Source organism: Babylonia areolata, chromosome 16 (genome assembly GCF_041734735.1).
Source record: "Babylonia areolata isolate BAREFJ2019XMU chromosome 16, ASM4173473v1, whole genome shotgun sequence".
In the NCBI taxonomy this organism is placed as follows: domain Eukaryota; kingdom Metazoa; phylum Mollusca; class Gastropoda; order Neogastropoda; family Buccinidae; genus Babylonia; species Babylonia areolata.
The window spans coordinates 25350912-25363327 of NC_134891.1; the positions used below are offsets into that span (position 1 = coordinate 25350912).

A 12416-nucleotide genomic window follows, 5' to 3' on the forward strand; every position below is an offset into this window, starting at 1 on the left:
ACAGCAATGTCACAGTGAGTGCTGTCACATTGTCATTGAGTGCTGTCACAGTAGTGTCACAGTGAGTGCTGTCACAGTGTCATTGAGTGCTGTCACAGTAGTGTCACAGTGAGTGCTGTCACAGTGTCATTGAGTGCTGTCACAGTAGTGTCACAGTGAGTGCTGTCGCAGTAGTGTCACAGTGAGTGCTGTCACAGTGTCATTGAGTGCTGTCACAGTAGTGTCACAGTGACTGCTGTCACAGTGTTGTCATGGCAGTGAGTCGCTCAGTGTTGTCACAGTAGTGTCACAGTGATTGCTGTCAGTGTCGTCATAGCAGTGAGTGACTCAGTGTTGCCATGGCTGTGTCACAGTGAGTGTTGTCACCACAGTATCATTGTTGCGATGAGTACTGTCGTCACAGTATGTAATTGGTACCAGCAGCCAAAATCCCATTATAGAAGTAGTACTGACAGCACACATTTTCTGAAAGAGCAGTTAGAAAGAGACCCAATACAACAAGAATTAGTTGATATATTTTGTAAAAAAAAAAATAATAATAAATAAATAAATAAAATAAAATAAAAAATAATTAAAAAATTTTTGACAAATAGTGATTTTTACTAACTTTGACATACTACGTCATATAACTGATTTGTTATTTTCACACAGTTATTCTATTTTTGTATTGTTGAAGAAAAAAAAGGTTTTGTTTCATAGCCTATGGTGGCTGTTAACCATTCTGAATTTGATCTGTTTCAATCTCTTTGTGCTTCCCTGGATTTGTTAACAATTCGTCAGTGTGTGCAAATTGCAAACAAAAAATATGGATACTTTCATCGCTTACTGTATGATAGCATAAGAAAGGGGGGAATTTTATATTGTGTCCCCAACTAACTTGTCATCTTACTGACCAGTTTTGAAGTTTTCAGTTCATAAATTCTGACATTTGTTGTTTTTTTGCGATTTTTTCTTTCTTTCCCATGCAAATATGGGTCGTCTGTGAGGAAGTCAGAGGAGCAAACTGGTAGTACTGAGTTAAAAGCTTAGTTAAAAATCACCTGTCCAGACAAGGGAATTGAATCGGTGCACACTTAGAAGGCCCACTCTCGCAGCTGTAGCTGTGCCCTTGCACCTTTGTGACCTTCAGTGATGTAAGTGTGGCTGACTGAATTTAATAATGGACAGGTATTGAGTCCTGATATGGCTCCTTTGTGGTCAGTCAGGCTGTGTGCAGCATGGTTTGATTTGATTTGATCTGTTCTTTCAGGAGGAAGGAGAGGAGGAGGAGACCTCAGAGAACGGATGGCGACGAGGGTTACGACCCCTACGACTTCTCCAAGTCTGAAACGGAAGGAGAGGATGGTGGGTGGTGTTTGTTTTTTTCTTCATAGGTCTGATGTTGTTTTCACTGTGGTGTGTGCAAAAACCTGATATTGCCGTCAAAAGAGGGTGCTAGCCAGTGGGACACAGGGGAGGTTACCTACTTCCGGGAGGTTATCGGCCGTAGTTTCGTTTCTCCGCATAGGCGGATAGTAGTTTGCACAGGACAGGAATGTCAGACCCCTGCCGGAGTCTGCACTAGTTGGGTCATGATAAGTATGTTATTTAAACATAATTTTAGATAGAAAATTTCCTATAAATCTTGACAGCGTGCTATCCAGTGCCAGAGATTCGAAGTGTATGGACAGTATTGCAGTAGTTGCATGCTGGAATATAGAATGTGGATTTTATTCAGCAGCTGTTTCTGACTTCAGCACTAGCCAGTCCTCTGCAGCACACTGCCGATGATCATGTGAGGTCGTATTCATGGTTACAGACATCTTGTCACTTTGATAGGTTACAGCCTGTGCCACCAAGTCTAGATCCTTCATACCATACACAGATATGAAGCAGAAGGTGAATGAACACTTGCGGTAAGGATCTTTGGCAAGAGGAGTGGAACACCCGGACGGACAACAAGCTGTTCGAAATCCGTCCAGACCTAAAAGAGACCCTCCCATCAGGGGTGAAGAACAGAAAGGAGGAGTCTGTGCTGGGCAGACTGCGTGCGGGGCACACTTTTTTTCATTCTTACTTACTGAAGGGGGAAGAGGCCCCTTGATATATTTCCTGCGATGAACCTCTCACCGTGAAAAATGTGCTCCTTGACTGTTGGGATCTGCGTGACGTTAGACATTACATGGCGGTTTCTCTGAAGACTTTGTTTCGTGATGTCCCTCCGTGGACGCTGATGGACTTCTTGAAAGAAGTGAACATTTTTTATCAGATTTGAAGGTTTTAAACTATGGAAGGTTTTTTAAACCTTGAGTGGAAAGCTTAAATCGGTGACTTTGTTGTTGTTGTTGTGTTTAACCCTTGTAGTAGGTATTAACATGGCGATAGCCTTGAGATGGCCATAGTGGTCAGCGAGGTTCTAAGCATCATAATTTGATTTTTGCCACCAAGTGCATCTGGGTATTTGTTGGTACTGTGGTATTGTAATGTATTGCGTTATGTAGGTATTCTGATGTGATATGTATGATCAGCTTGTATAGTCTGTGAGGATTATGTTAGTATAATCTGTTAGGGTTTGTGTGTGTGTGTGTGAACATGAATTAGTGCTTGAGTGTATGGTTGGCTACCTGTAGAGGGGTGTGCATGCAAGTTTTTCTGTTTAGTGTTTTAAATGAATGTTTGCACTTTTTGTTGAGAGATTTTAGATCGTATGCCCAAACGAGCTAAGTTTGTGACCTGTTAGAAATTCTCGTCAGACACAAAGCATGAGTGTCAAAGAATCAATAGACAGTCAGAAAATAAGAAAAAACGTAACCATATGAAGAGCACAGGATCAGGAGTCAAGATGGCTGCCGGAAAAAGAGGAAGCTAGTCAGGGATACAGAGGGGAGGTAACCTACTTCCGGGAGGTTATCAGCCGTAGTTACTTTCGTTTTCTCCGCATAGGCGGGTAGTAGTTTGTATAGGACAGGAATGTCAGACCCCTGCCGGAGTCTGCACTAGTGGGTCATGGTAAATATGTTTTAAAAAAAACAACAAAAAACCATCCCATCATGACAGCATGTATGTAGTGTGGGTTGTCATGGTAGTGTGAATGTAGTCTGTTAAACAGTGCATATTGTCACGACAAAGTGCATGTGGTGTGTGAAAATGCGTGTTGCCATGGTAACATTGTGATGTGTGAAACAGTGTGCGTTGCCATGGTAACGTGCATGTTGTCTTTTGAACAGTGCATGTTGTTACGACAGTGTGTATGTAGTGTGTAAAACAGTGCATGTTGTCACAACAATGTATATGTAGAGTGTAAGACGGTGCATGTTGTCAAGATAAGGTGCGTGCAGCGTGTAAAACGGTGCATGTTGTCATGACGATGTGTATGTGGTGTGTAAAACGGTGCATGTTGCCATGGTAACATGTCTGTGGTGTGTTGTCACGGTGACGTATATGCAGTGTGTCATGTTGTCCTGATGGGGTGGCGTTGTGTGACGCAGAGCCAGAGCCACTGGAGGAGAGCCGAAAGAAACGCAGAGCATCCGATGGGTCGTCCGCTCCAGGCACCCCAGCCCCGCCCACTTCCTCATCGGACATCAGTGCTGACAGGTGAGTGACAGTGCTGTGCCCCTCCCCCTTCCCGTCTCTGAGCTGATAACATGACAGTTCAGGCTTTGTTGCTGTTGTGTGTGGACTGAGGTTGATTTGTTTCAGTGGTGTGTCATTGTAGTGTGTGGACTGACAGTAAACACCATGCGCTCTGTGCTGTGTTAGTGGTTAAGGTGGACCACGGCATAGGTTTTTCACCAAAAATCATTAAAAAACGTGTTTTGGGATTATACTTGTATTTGGTCAAACAATGTCTCTTCTTTGCATTTCTGTCAACCATTTTGCTCAATTTGACCGATTTCATTGCAAATAAAATCATTTTCTGACCTGGGTGTGTGTGAAGTTTGAGCGAATGTGACAAAAAACTCGAAGTTTGCATCGATTTGGACAGCCTGGTGCTCGCGATCTGGTTTGGAAACCCCATCTTGTTTGGTATCAGTGTGAAGGTCATTCACCGGTCTGTCTTCTCATTGCAATTTCCTGTGGAAAATTCCACTCACGGAAACACACGAAGAGCAAATCCGAAGGAACCCGAGAGGCATTTTTTAGGGGTTGTGGCTGAGTCGAGGTTTCTGATTGGTTTGTCGGAGTAAAAAAATAGCCCATTGGCCCAATCGGTCATGTGACTTTTTCCAAGATGGCGTCTGTTTTCATCACGGTTTCAATCGACACACCAGTTGCCTAAGATTTTGATCGAAATTTTTTACTAAAAGTCACGGACAGTGCCAAGACACGCTGGAAAGAAGTTTAGGACTGTCTCTGCATTCGGCAAAAAGAAGAGAAAGCGAAAGATTACAACACAAGCTGAAAAAAAGTCTGCCGAAACAGCAACCGACTTAGCAGTGCCTTCGACATCGACCGGCGTCAGTGAAAGCACGCCGCTTCTCAGTTCGAAGAGAAAATTGGACGTTTTCACCAGAAAACATGTGTGTACGGGTGACAGTGACTCCAGTTCAGTCGAAGAACCACCGTCAAAAAAAAGTGCATCAGTTCCCGAAGTACAACTTCGCTCGGGACAGCCACAGTCCTCACAGAACATCATCGTTGATGTGTCAACATTGGACTGCTTGGTGTCGTCAGTTCATTGTGGAAAATGCATATCAAAGGTTTGTGGAAAATAATATAATAGTCTACAGATATATAATATTTAATAAATATAATATAGTATTCTATTTTATTTCATGAGTTTTTGTTTTGTTTCATAGCAAAAAAAAAAAAAAAGAAAGAAAAAAAAGCCATCTGAATACCTTTCTTCTTCTTTTTTTGTGAGCCCATTGATTTACTTCTTTTCTTTTTTTTCATTTTTTTTTTCAAGTTCTTTGATTTTTGTTTTCAGAGGCAGTTTTTATTTTTCTCAAGTATTGAAATACTTTTCCAAGTAATATTTCTGTGGATTTTTACTGAGTCTGACATACTGTCAGTGTGTGTGTATGTGTGTGTGTGTAAAAAAAACTGTCAGTCTGAGTCTCTTTATTCTCTCTCTTTCTCTCTCTCTCTCATTCTTTCTCTTGTACCTTCAATTCTCACACATTTGATTTTTTTTTCAGGTCTCTGTATTTGAAGATGAGACAAAGAGGATGGGGTCAGCATGCAGTCTGGAGGTGAGGTGTGTTTCCTGTGGCCGCTGTGATTCCAGGGACACAGACCATGACATCGCTGAAGACGGGGACTGTCTTCACAGGTTTTGACATCAACCGTCACCTTGTTGCTGCTGCTTCTGCAACTGGGATTGGCTACACCCAGCTATGCCGTTTTTTTGGTATGGTGAATATGCCATGACCCATGCACCAAAAAACATGGCTTCACTACCAAAAAAAATATAGTGAGGGTGCAAGCAGAGCAGCCAGCACACACCTGCAGGATGCAGCTCACCATGTGCGGGAAGCCTATGCAGAGATGGGTCTAGGTCAGCCATCAGATGATGCAGCAAAACAAAAGAGGAAAAAAATTGAAACTGTGAGACGTCAGGAACGTGAACATCGACGGGCAGATGAGGGAGAAGTATACGCCCCAGGAGCATTTTGAACAATCAAGTAACTGTAAAAAACTCTCTCTCACCACTTAGTGATATTGGCCAAGTGCTATTTTCCTGTGTATTATTTTTTTAGTGTGTAACTATGGGTTGCAGTTTGTGAGTTCTCAACACAATCTTTGAAGGCGTTTTTCTCAAAAGTTGAATTTCTGCTGCAGGTGCGTCAGTGGCCCACGTGTAACAATTGATACAGTGAAAATATTATCATAAAATTAGGCACACTGATGTAAAAATGTGTGCTGAGTGCAATGAACATAGTTAGAACTCTCTACCTTTAGTAGTTTTTTTCATAGCAAGTGACTAAAGCATACAAACGTGAATGCATAATTTTATGCGTTTTTGACAAGACAGAGAACAATGCTTGTGGACAATGGGCATCTGCTTTTGTGATCATTGCACTAAATGATGTCAAAACAAACTGTGGAAATGATGAGAATCATTATGTAATGCATGTGTTCAGTGCTGCAAATGGGCCAAATAACCGTGTGTATTTTTATGATAAAATTATCATATCTTCATATCTGTTTGACTTATAATCTTCAAACTTAGCACAGATGTCTATATTAACATCCTGAGTATGTGTACCAAATTTCATGCAGATATCTTTAGTAGTTCCTGAGAAACAAAAATTAGCTAAAAATGACGCAGTGGTCCACCTTAACACCGTGTGCTGTGTAATACCATGTGTGTTATTGGTTAACTCCATGTGCTGCGTTATTGGTAAACACCGTGTGCTGTACGATACCATGTGTGTTATTGGTTAACACCATGCTTTGTGTTATTGGTAAACTGTGTTCCATGCTCTGTGATAGGTGAACACCATGTGCTGTGTGCAGTATAATAGTCAAACACTATTGGCTGTGCGCTATATAATAGTCAAACACCATATGCTGTGTGCTGTATAATAGTCAAACGCCATACATTGTGTGCTGTATAATAGTCAAACACCATACGCTGTGTGCTGTATAATAGTCAAACACCATGCACTGTGTGCTATATAATAGTCAAACACCATACGCTGTGTGCTGTATAATAGTCAAACGCCATACATTGTGTGCTGTATAATAGTCAAACACCATGTGCTGTGTGCTATATAATAGTCAAACACCATGCGCTGTGTGCTATATAATAGTCAAACACCATGTGCTGTGTGCAGTATAATAGTCAAACACCATGTGCTGTGTGCTATATAATAGTCAAACACCATGTGCTGTGTGCTGTATAATAGTCAAACACCATGTGCTGTGTGCTGTATAATAGTCAAACACCATGTGCTGTGTGCTGTATAATAGTCAAACACCATGTGCTGTGTGCTATATAATAGTCAAACGCCATATGCTGTGTGCTGTACAATAGTCAAACGCCATACGCTGTGTGCGGTATAATAGTCAAACACTATGTGCTGTGTGCTATATCATAGTCAACACCATACGCTGTATGCTGTATAATAGTCAAACACCATGTGCTGTGTGCTGTATAATAGTCAAACACTATGTGCTGTATGCTGTATAATAGTCAAACACCATGTGCTGTGTGCACTGTAATAGTCAAACACCATGTGCTGTGCGCTGTATAATAGTCAAACACCATGTGCTGTGTGCTATATAATAGTCAAACACCATATGCTGTGTGCTGTATAATAGTCAAACACCATGCACTGTGTGCTATATAATAGTCAAACACTATGTGCTATGATAGTCGAACCCCGTGTGCTGTGTGTGGTGCAGACTGAAGGAGTTCCGGGGAGCGCTGTACCAGCTGTTCCAGAAGGAGCGCGCCCAGTCGGTGACCCTGGACCAGGTCAAGACTCACCTCCACGCCCACCTCCCCCACCAGCCCTTCACCGCCGATGAAACGATGGCCGCCATCTCCGCCATGATGGATGAGAACCAGGTCATGCTGTCCGACCAGATCCTCTTCCTCATCTAACCAGGTCCGGCAGACTGACCAGATCCTCTTCCTTGTTCAACGGCCGCCCCCCCTTTTTTTTTCTTTTTTTTTTTGGCTGCCTCATCATCTGCACCGTTTTAGTGGCGTTACTCCCACACCGCTCATTTAGATTCCCCCATACACGGCCACACCTGGGTTCATCCGTCACAGTTCCAGCGTCGACAGTCCACAGGGAACCATCGATGTTAGGTCGCCAGGAGGCCACACACCAGAGGAGTTCCTGCACTGCTGCTGAGTCACTTCGGTGGTGCCTGTTCTGTTTTAACGTACTTAGGACACCACCTACTAAGCCCACTACTAACGACAATAATGGCTTAGTCGCGGAGCCAGACTGAGCGAGCGTCTCTCCCAACGGCTGGCCGCCATTCTTTGTGTCATTGTACCCCACAGCTACATGCCTGCTACTTCTTCTTCTTCTGCGTTCATGGGCTGCAACTCCCATGTTCACTCGTATATACGCGAGTGGGCTTTTACGTGTATGACCGTTTTTTAACCCGCCATGTAGGCAGCCATACTCCGCTTTCGGGGGGTGTGCATGCTGGGTATGTTCTTGTTTCCATAACCCACCGAACGCTGACATGGATTACAGGATCTTTAACGTGCGAATTTGATCTTCTGCTTGCATATACACCCGAAGGGGGTTCAGGCACTGGCAGGTCTGCACATATGTTGACCTGGGAGATCATAAAAATCTCTACCCTTCACCCACCAGGCGCCGTCACCGTGATTCGAACCTGGAACCCTCAGATTGACAGTCCAACGCTTTAACCACTCGGCTATTGCGCCCGTCGTGTATTGGCAGATGAGTGTGTTGACTCATTCTACCCCACAGCCACATGCCTGCTACAACTCCCCAAGGACCAGCACTACATGAGACCACTGCAGAAAGAACAGTGTGGTTCACTGAAACAGCGAAAATCGGTGAAGAATTGTGACGGGCGCAATAACCGAGTGGTTAAAGCATTGGACTGTCAATCTGAGGGTCCCAGGTTCGAATCATGGTGACGGCGCCTGGTGGGTAAAGGGTGAAGATTTTTACGATCTCCCAGGTCAACATATGTGCAGACCTGCTAGTGACTGAACCCTCTTTGTGTGTGTATATGCAAGCAGAAGATCAAATACGCACGTTAAAGATCCTGTAATCCATGTCAGCGTTCGGTGGGTTATAGAAACAAGAACATACCCAGCATGCACACTCTCGAAAACGGAGTATGGCTGCCTACATGGCGGGGTAAAAACGGTCATACAAGTAAAAGACCACTCGTGTGCATACGAGTGAATGCAGAAGAAGAAGAAGGTGGAGAATTGTGAGTTTAATCAGTCAAAGCTTCGTTTTCATGCTTGAGTAATCCGCAAATGGTTCAGTTTAGAATGCGATCTGTACCAAGCATGAATAAACGAGATTAGAATAGTGTGTTTGTACAAGAATGCTCCTACCTGGTCCACTGGGGAAGTAATCGTGGTACAAGTTAACTGATACTTGGAATAGAATGAGTTTACCTCTGGGCTGCTGCCGACCACACAACATGCGTCAGTGAAGCCCTGTTGATTGGGATGGGTTGAAGTGATCTGTCGGGGATTTACCTGTGGACTGCTGCCGACCACGTGTGTCGGTGAAGCACTGTTGACAGGGATGGATTGAAATGATGTGTCGGGATTTACCTGTGGACTGCTGCCGACCACGTGTGTCGGTGAAGCGCTGTTGATAAGGATGGATTGAAATGATGTGTCGGGACGTCGGTCACTATTTTCTTCGGGACGTCATTTCGGGATTGTATTTTCTTTTGTTTTGTGAATTTACTTAAACACCAGTACAGGTACGCAAGTTTTGCTTCACACATTTATATGCCACTATTGCCAGGCTGATCTTATTTCAGCCGGGTTCAGAAGTCAGGTGGTTAAGCATGGGCACAGTAACCCTGTGTTGCAGGGAGAATGACCATCCTGGTGATGTGCGGTGTGGACTGGGTGGTCACTGGTTTGTGCAGGGTGAAGAACTAAGAGGTTTACACCATGGAGGAATGTCACTTTGTTCCATAGAAACCAAACATTTTGCCTTATATGGCGTGAAGGAGTCGGATTTAATTACACATACTTAACCGTGACCCACTAGTGCAGACTCCAGCAGGGGTCTGACATTCCTGCCAGAAAAAGAGGATCACGGTAAGTGTGTTACTTAAACGTAATTTTAGCTAGAAAATTTCCTTTTCCACTGTGAAGAAATAACATTTTGGTGTCACATACCGTACCATGTCAAACTGATGCAAACTAGGCCTATGGGTTTGCTCTGCTTAGCCAAATTTCGCGCGGCTAACAGTGAAAAGATGGGTAAAGAAATACCATTTTGTACCCATAGAAATCAAACATTTTGCCTCGTTTGGGGCGAAGAACAAAATTGATTCCACTATGGAGAAATGAAAACATGAGTACCCTGACAGGAAATGGTGAGTGGTTTCAGTGTGAATGGCATGTGGGTTGTTTTCTGTACCCAGGGCAAAGTGTGTGCATGCTCTTTGTGTGTGTGTTGTGGGAAACTGGTACTCCATGGCAGTGGTTTTATATCACAAAATCAATGTAAGGAAATAGATCACCCGGATTTATTTACTGTAAATATTTCTAAGTGTAAATATTTAATCCTTTTTTTTATGTCACCTTTGTTGTTGGTGTCGGTGGCATTCTACCGTCAGGTGGAATCAGAAGTGTTTCATCTTACAGAAAATTATGATAATGACAATTGTTGTGGAAGATTATGATCATGAGGATGATTATTGTGATCAGTAGAGTTGATCAGGACAGTAAGAGCATGAATGTCATGTTTGTGTCAGTGAAGAATGTAGCATAAGTAGCCAATAAAATTCTGACCTTTGAACTGTTAAAAGTTTGTGTCTGCTCTGTGACGTCGTTAAGAGCAGACCAGCACTAACGGCAGAAAATTCGCAGAATCTGATGATAAGCGGGATGCGTCACTAACTTGGTAATTAATTCACAATGATAATGTTAATTATCCTCCATCTAAGAATTTGTTGATCAATAAAAGCAGCAAACATAATGTAGATTAACTTTTTCCCTTCCCTGATCATTCAATGAGTTCTCCCCAGATAATGCGGTGTTGATAATCTAGTGAGATTACGTCATCAAATCGTGTCATTATTGGACGTCATTTTTTTTTCTCTGCTTGTCGAAACGAATTGCAGAGGTGTAAGACGTAACTTGAAACACAGAAAGACAACGCAGTCATAGGCCAAATAAAGCCATAGGCTAGATCTAGTTCTTGTGTTATTGTGCTTAAGCGCCCAAACTGTTTTTTGGACCGGAAATAGTCTCCCAGAACCAGAAGTGACAATCTAAATGGCCGGGCATCATCACTAGAATTATGCCGAACTGTGTGTCAAATTTCAGATCAATTGGTCCAGTAGATTTTGTGGTAGCCTTTGCCACACATTTGTGTTTACACACACACACACTCACACACACAGAGACACTCAGACGGAAATTTCTCGCACTGGTCCATCATAACAGTACTCTCCTTTTTATAAAAGGAGAGTACTAAAAACAAAACAACAACAACAAAATATAAATACAAACCACATACTAGCGACACATCAACTACTTAAGAAACCATGTAAGAAAACCCAGAAATATTATATCTCACACACACACACACACACACACACAAACTAACAAACAAAACCCAACAAAAAAGAAATAAGAAGAAGCAACAACAACAAATATCAAAATTACACAACAGAAATACTTGTTGGACTATTCATAGTCCAGTTCACCGTCGATGAAGTAGACAAAACAAACTGTGAAACACACATAATAAACACACAGACACGCACACACAAACGCACACACACGCACACACATCCAGTAGATCTTGATGTAGCCCTTGCCACACATTTGTGTTTACACACACACACACACAGACATAAATTTTGCGACATGGCTTCCATCGTAATAGTACTCTCCTTTTTATAAAGGCAGGTACTAAAAAGCAGATTTTAAATGTTTGACCGTCATTCAGTGTGAAGTTTACGTAACTAGCGCAATGAATAACAATTTAAAAGAAACAAGTTAAAATCTAAATGTTTTTTTATTATTATTATTATGCACCATCTCTGCTTTTTTTTTTTTTTAGTAACTACGGTACGGCGCATCTCCGCATCATGATGCTCAACCGGGCCAGGCGATAGGGGGCGGGGCCTTGCGGTACCGCCGGAATGTGTATAACGAGATGAGTCAGGGAGTGCTTCTTAATGCACAGATGCGCGTAGAATTTTCTGCCGTTTGTGCTGGTCTGCTCTTAATGACGTCACACTGCTCTGTGAAACCTGTCCCCAAAATTTGTCTCCTCTGTGAAACACTGTCCCCAAAGTTTGTTTCTGCTCTGTGAAACACTGTCCCCAAAGTTTGTGTCTGCTCTGTGAAACACTGTCCCCAAAGTTTGTGTCTGCTCTGTGAAACCTGTCCCCAAAGTTTGTGTCTGCTCTGTGAAACACTGTCCCCAAAGTTTGTGTCTGCTGTGAAACCTGTCCCCAAAGTTTGTGTCTGATCTGTGAAACACTGTCCCCAAAGTTTGTGTCTGCTCTGTGAAACCTGTCCCCAAAGTTTGGGTCTGCTCTGTGAAACACTGTCCCCAAAGTTTGGGTCTGCTCTATGAAACCTGTCCCCAAAGTTTGGGTCTGCTCTGTGAAACACTGTCCCCAAAGTTTGTGTCTGCTGTGAAACCTGTCCCCAAAGTTTGTGTCTGCTCTGTGAAACACTGTCCCCAAAGTTTGTCTGCTCTGTGAAACACTGTCCCCAAAGTTTGGGTCTGCTCTGTGAAACACTGTCCCCAAAGTTTGGGTCTGCTCTG

At 43.0% G+C, this 12416-nt stretch overlaps 1 protein-coding gene across 1 annotated transcript in view; it reads left to right on the plus strand.

Moving 5' to 3' along the window:
• The window catches only part of LOC143291252 (zygotic DNA replication licensing factor mcm3-like), a 35633-nt gene extending 27518 nt beyond the window's left edge, over positions 1 to 8115 (plus strand). The window contains exons 20-22 of the mRNA XM_076601061.1: positions 1250 to 1344; positions 3468 to 3576; positions 7336 to 8115. Coding sequence (XP_076457176.1) covers positions 1250 to 1344; positions 3468 to 3576; positions 7336 to 7537 — 406 coding nt within the window. The 3' untranslated portion in view covers positions 7538 to 8115. The remainder of the gene's footprint in view (positions 1 to 1249; positions 1345 to 3467; positions 3577 to 7335) is intronic.
• The last annotated feature ends 4301 nt before the right edge of the window (positions 8116 to 12416 follow it).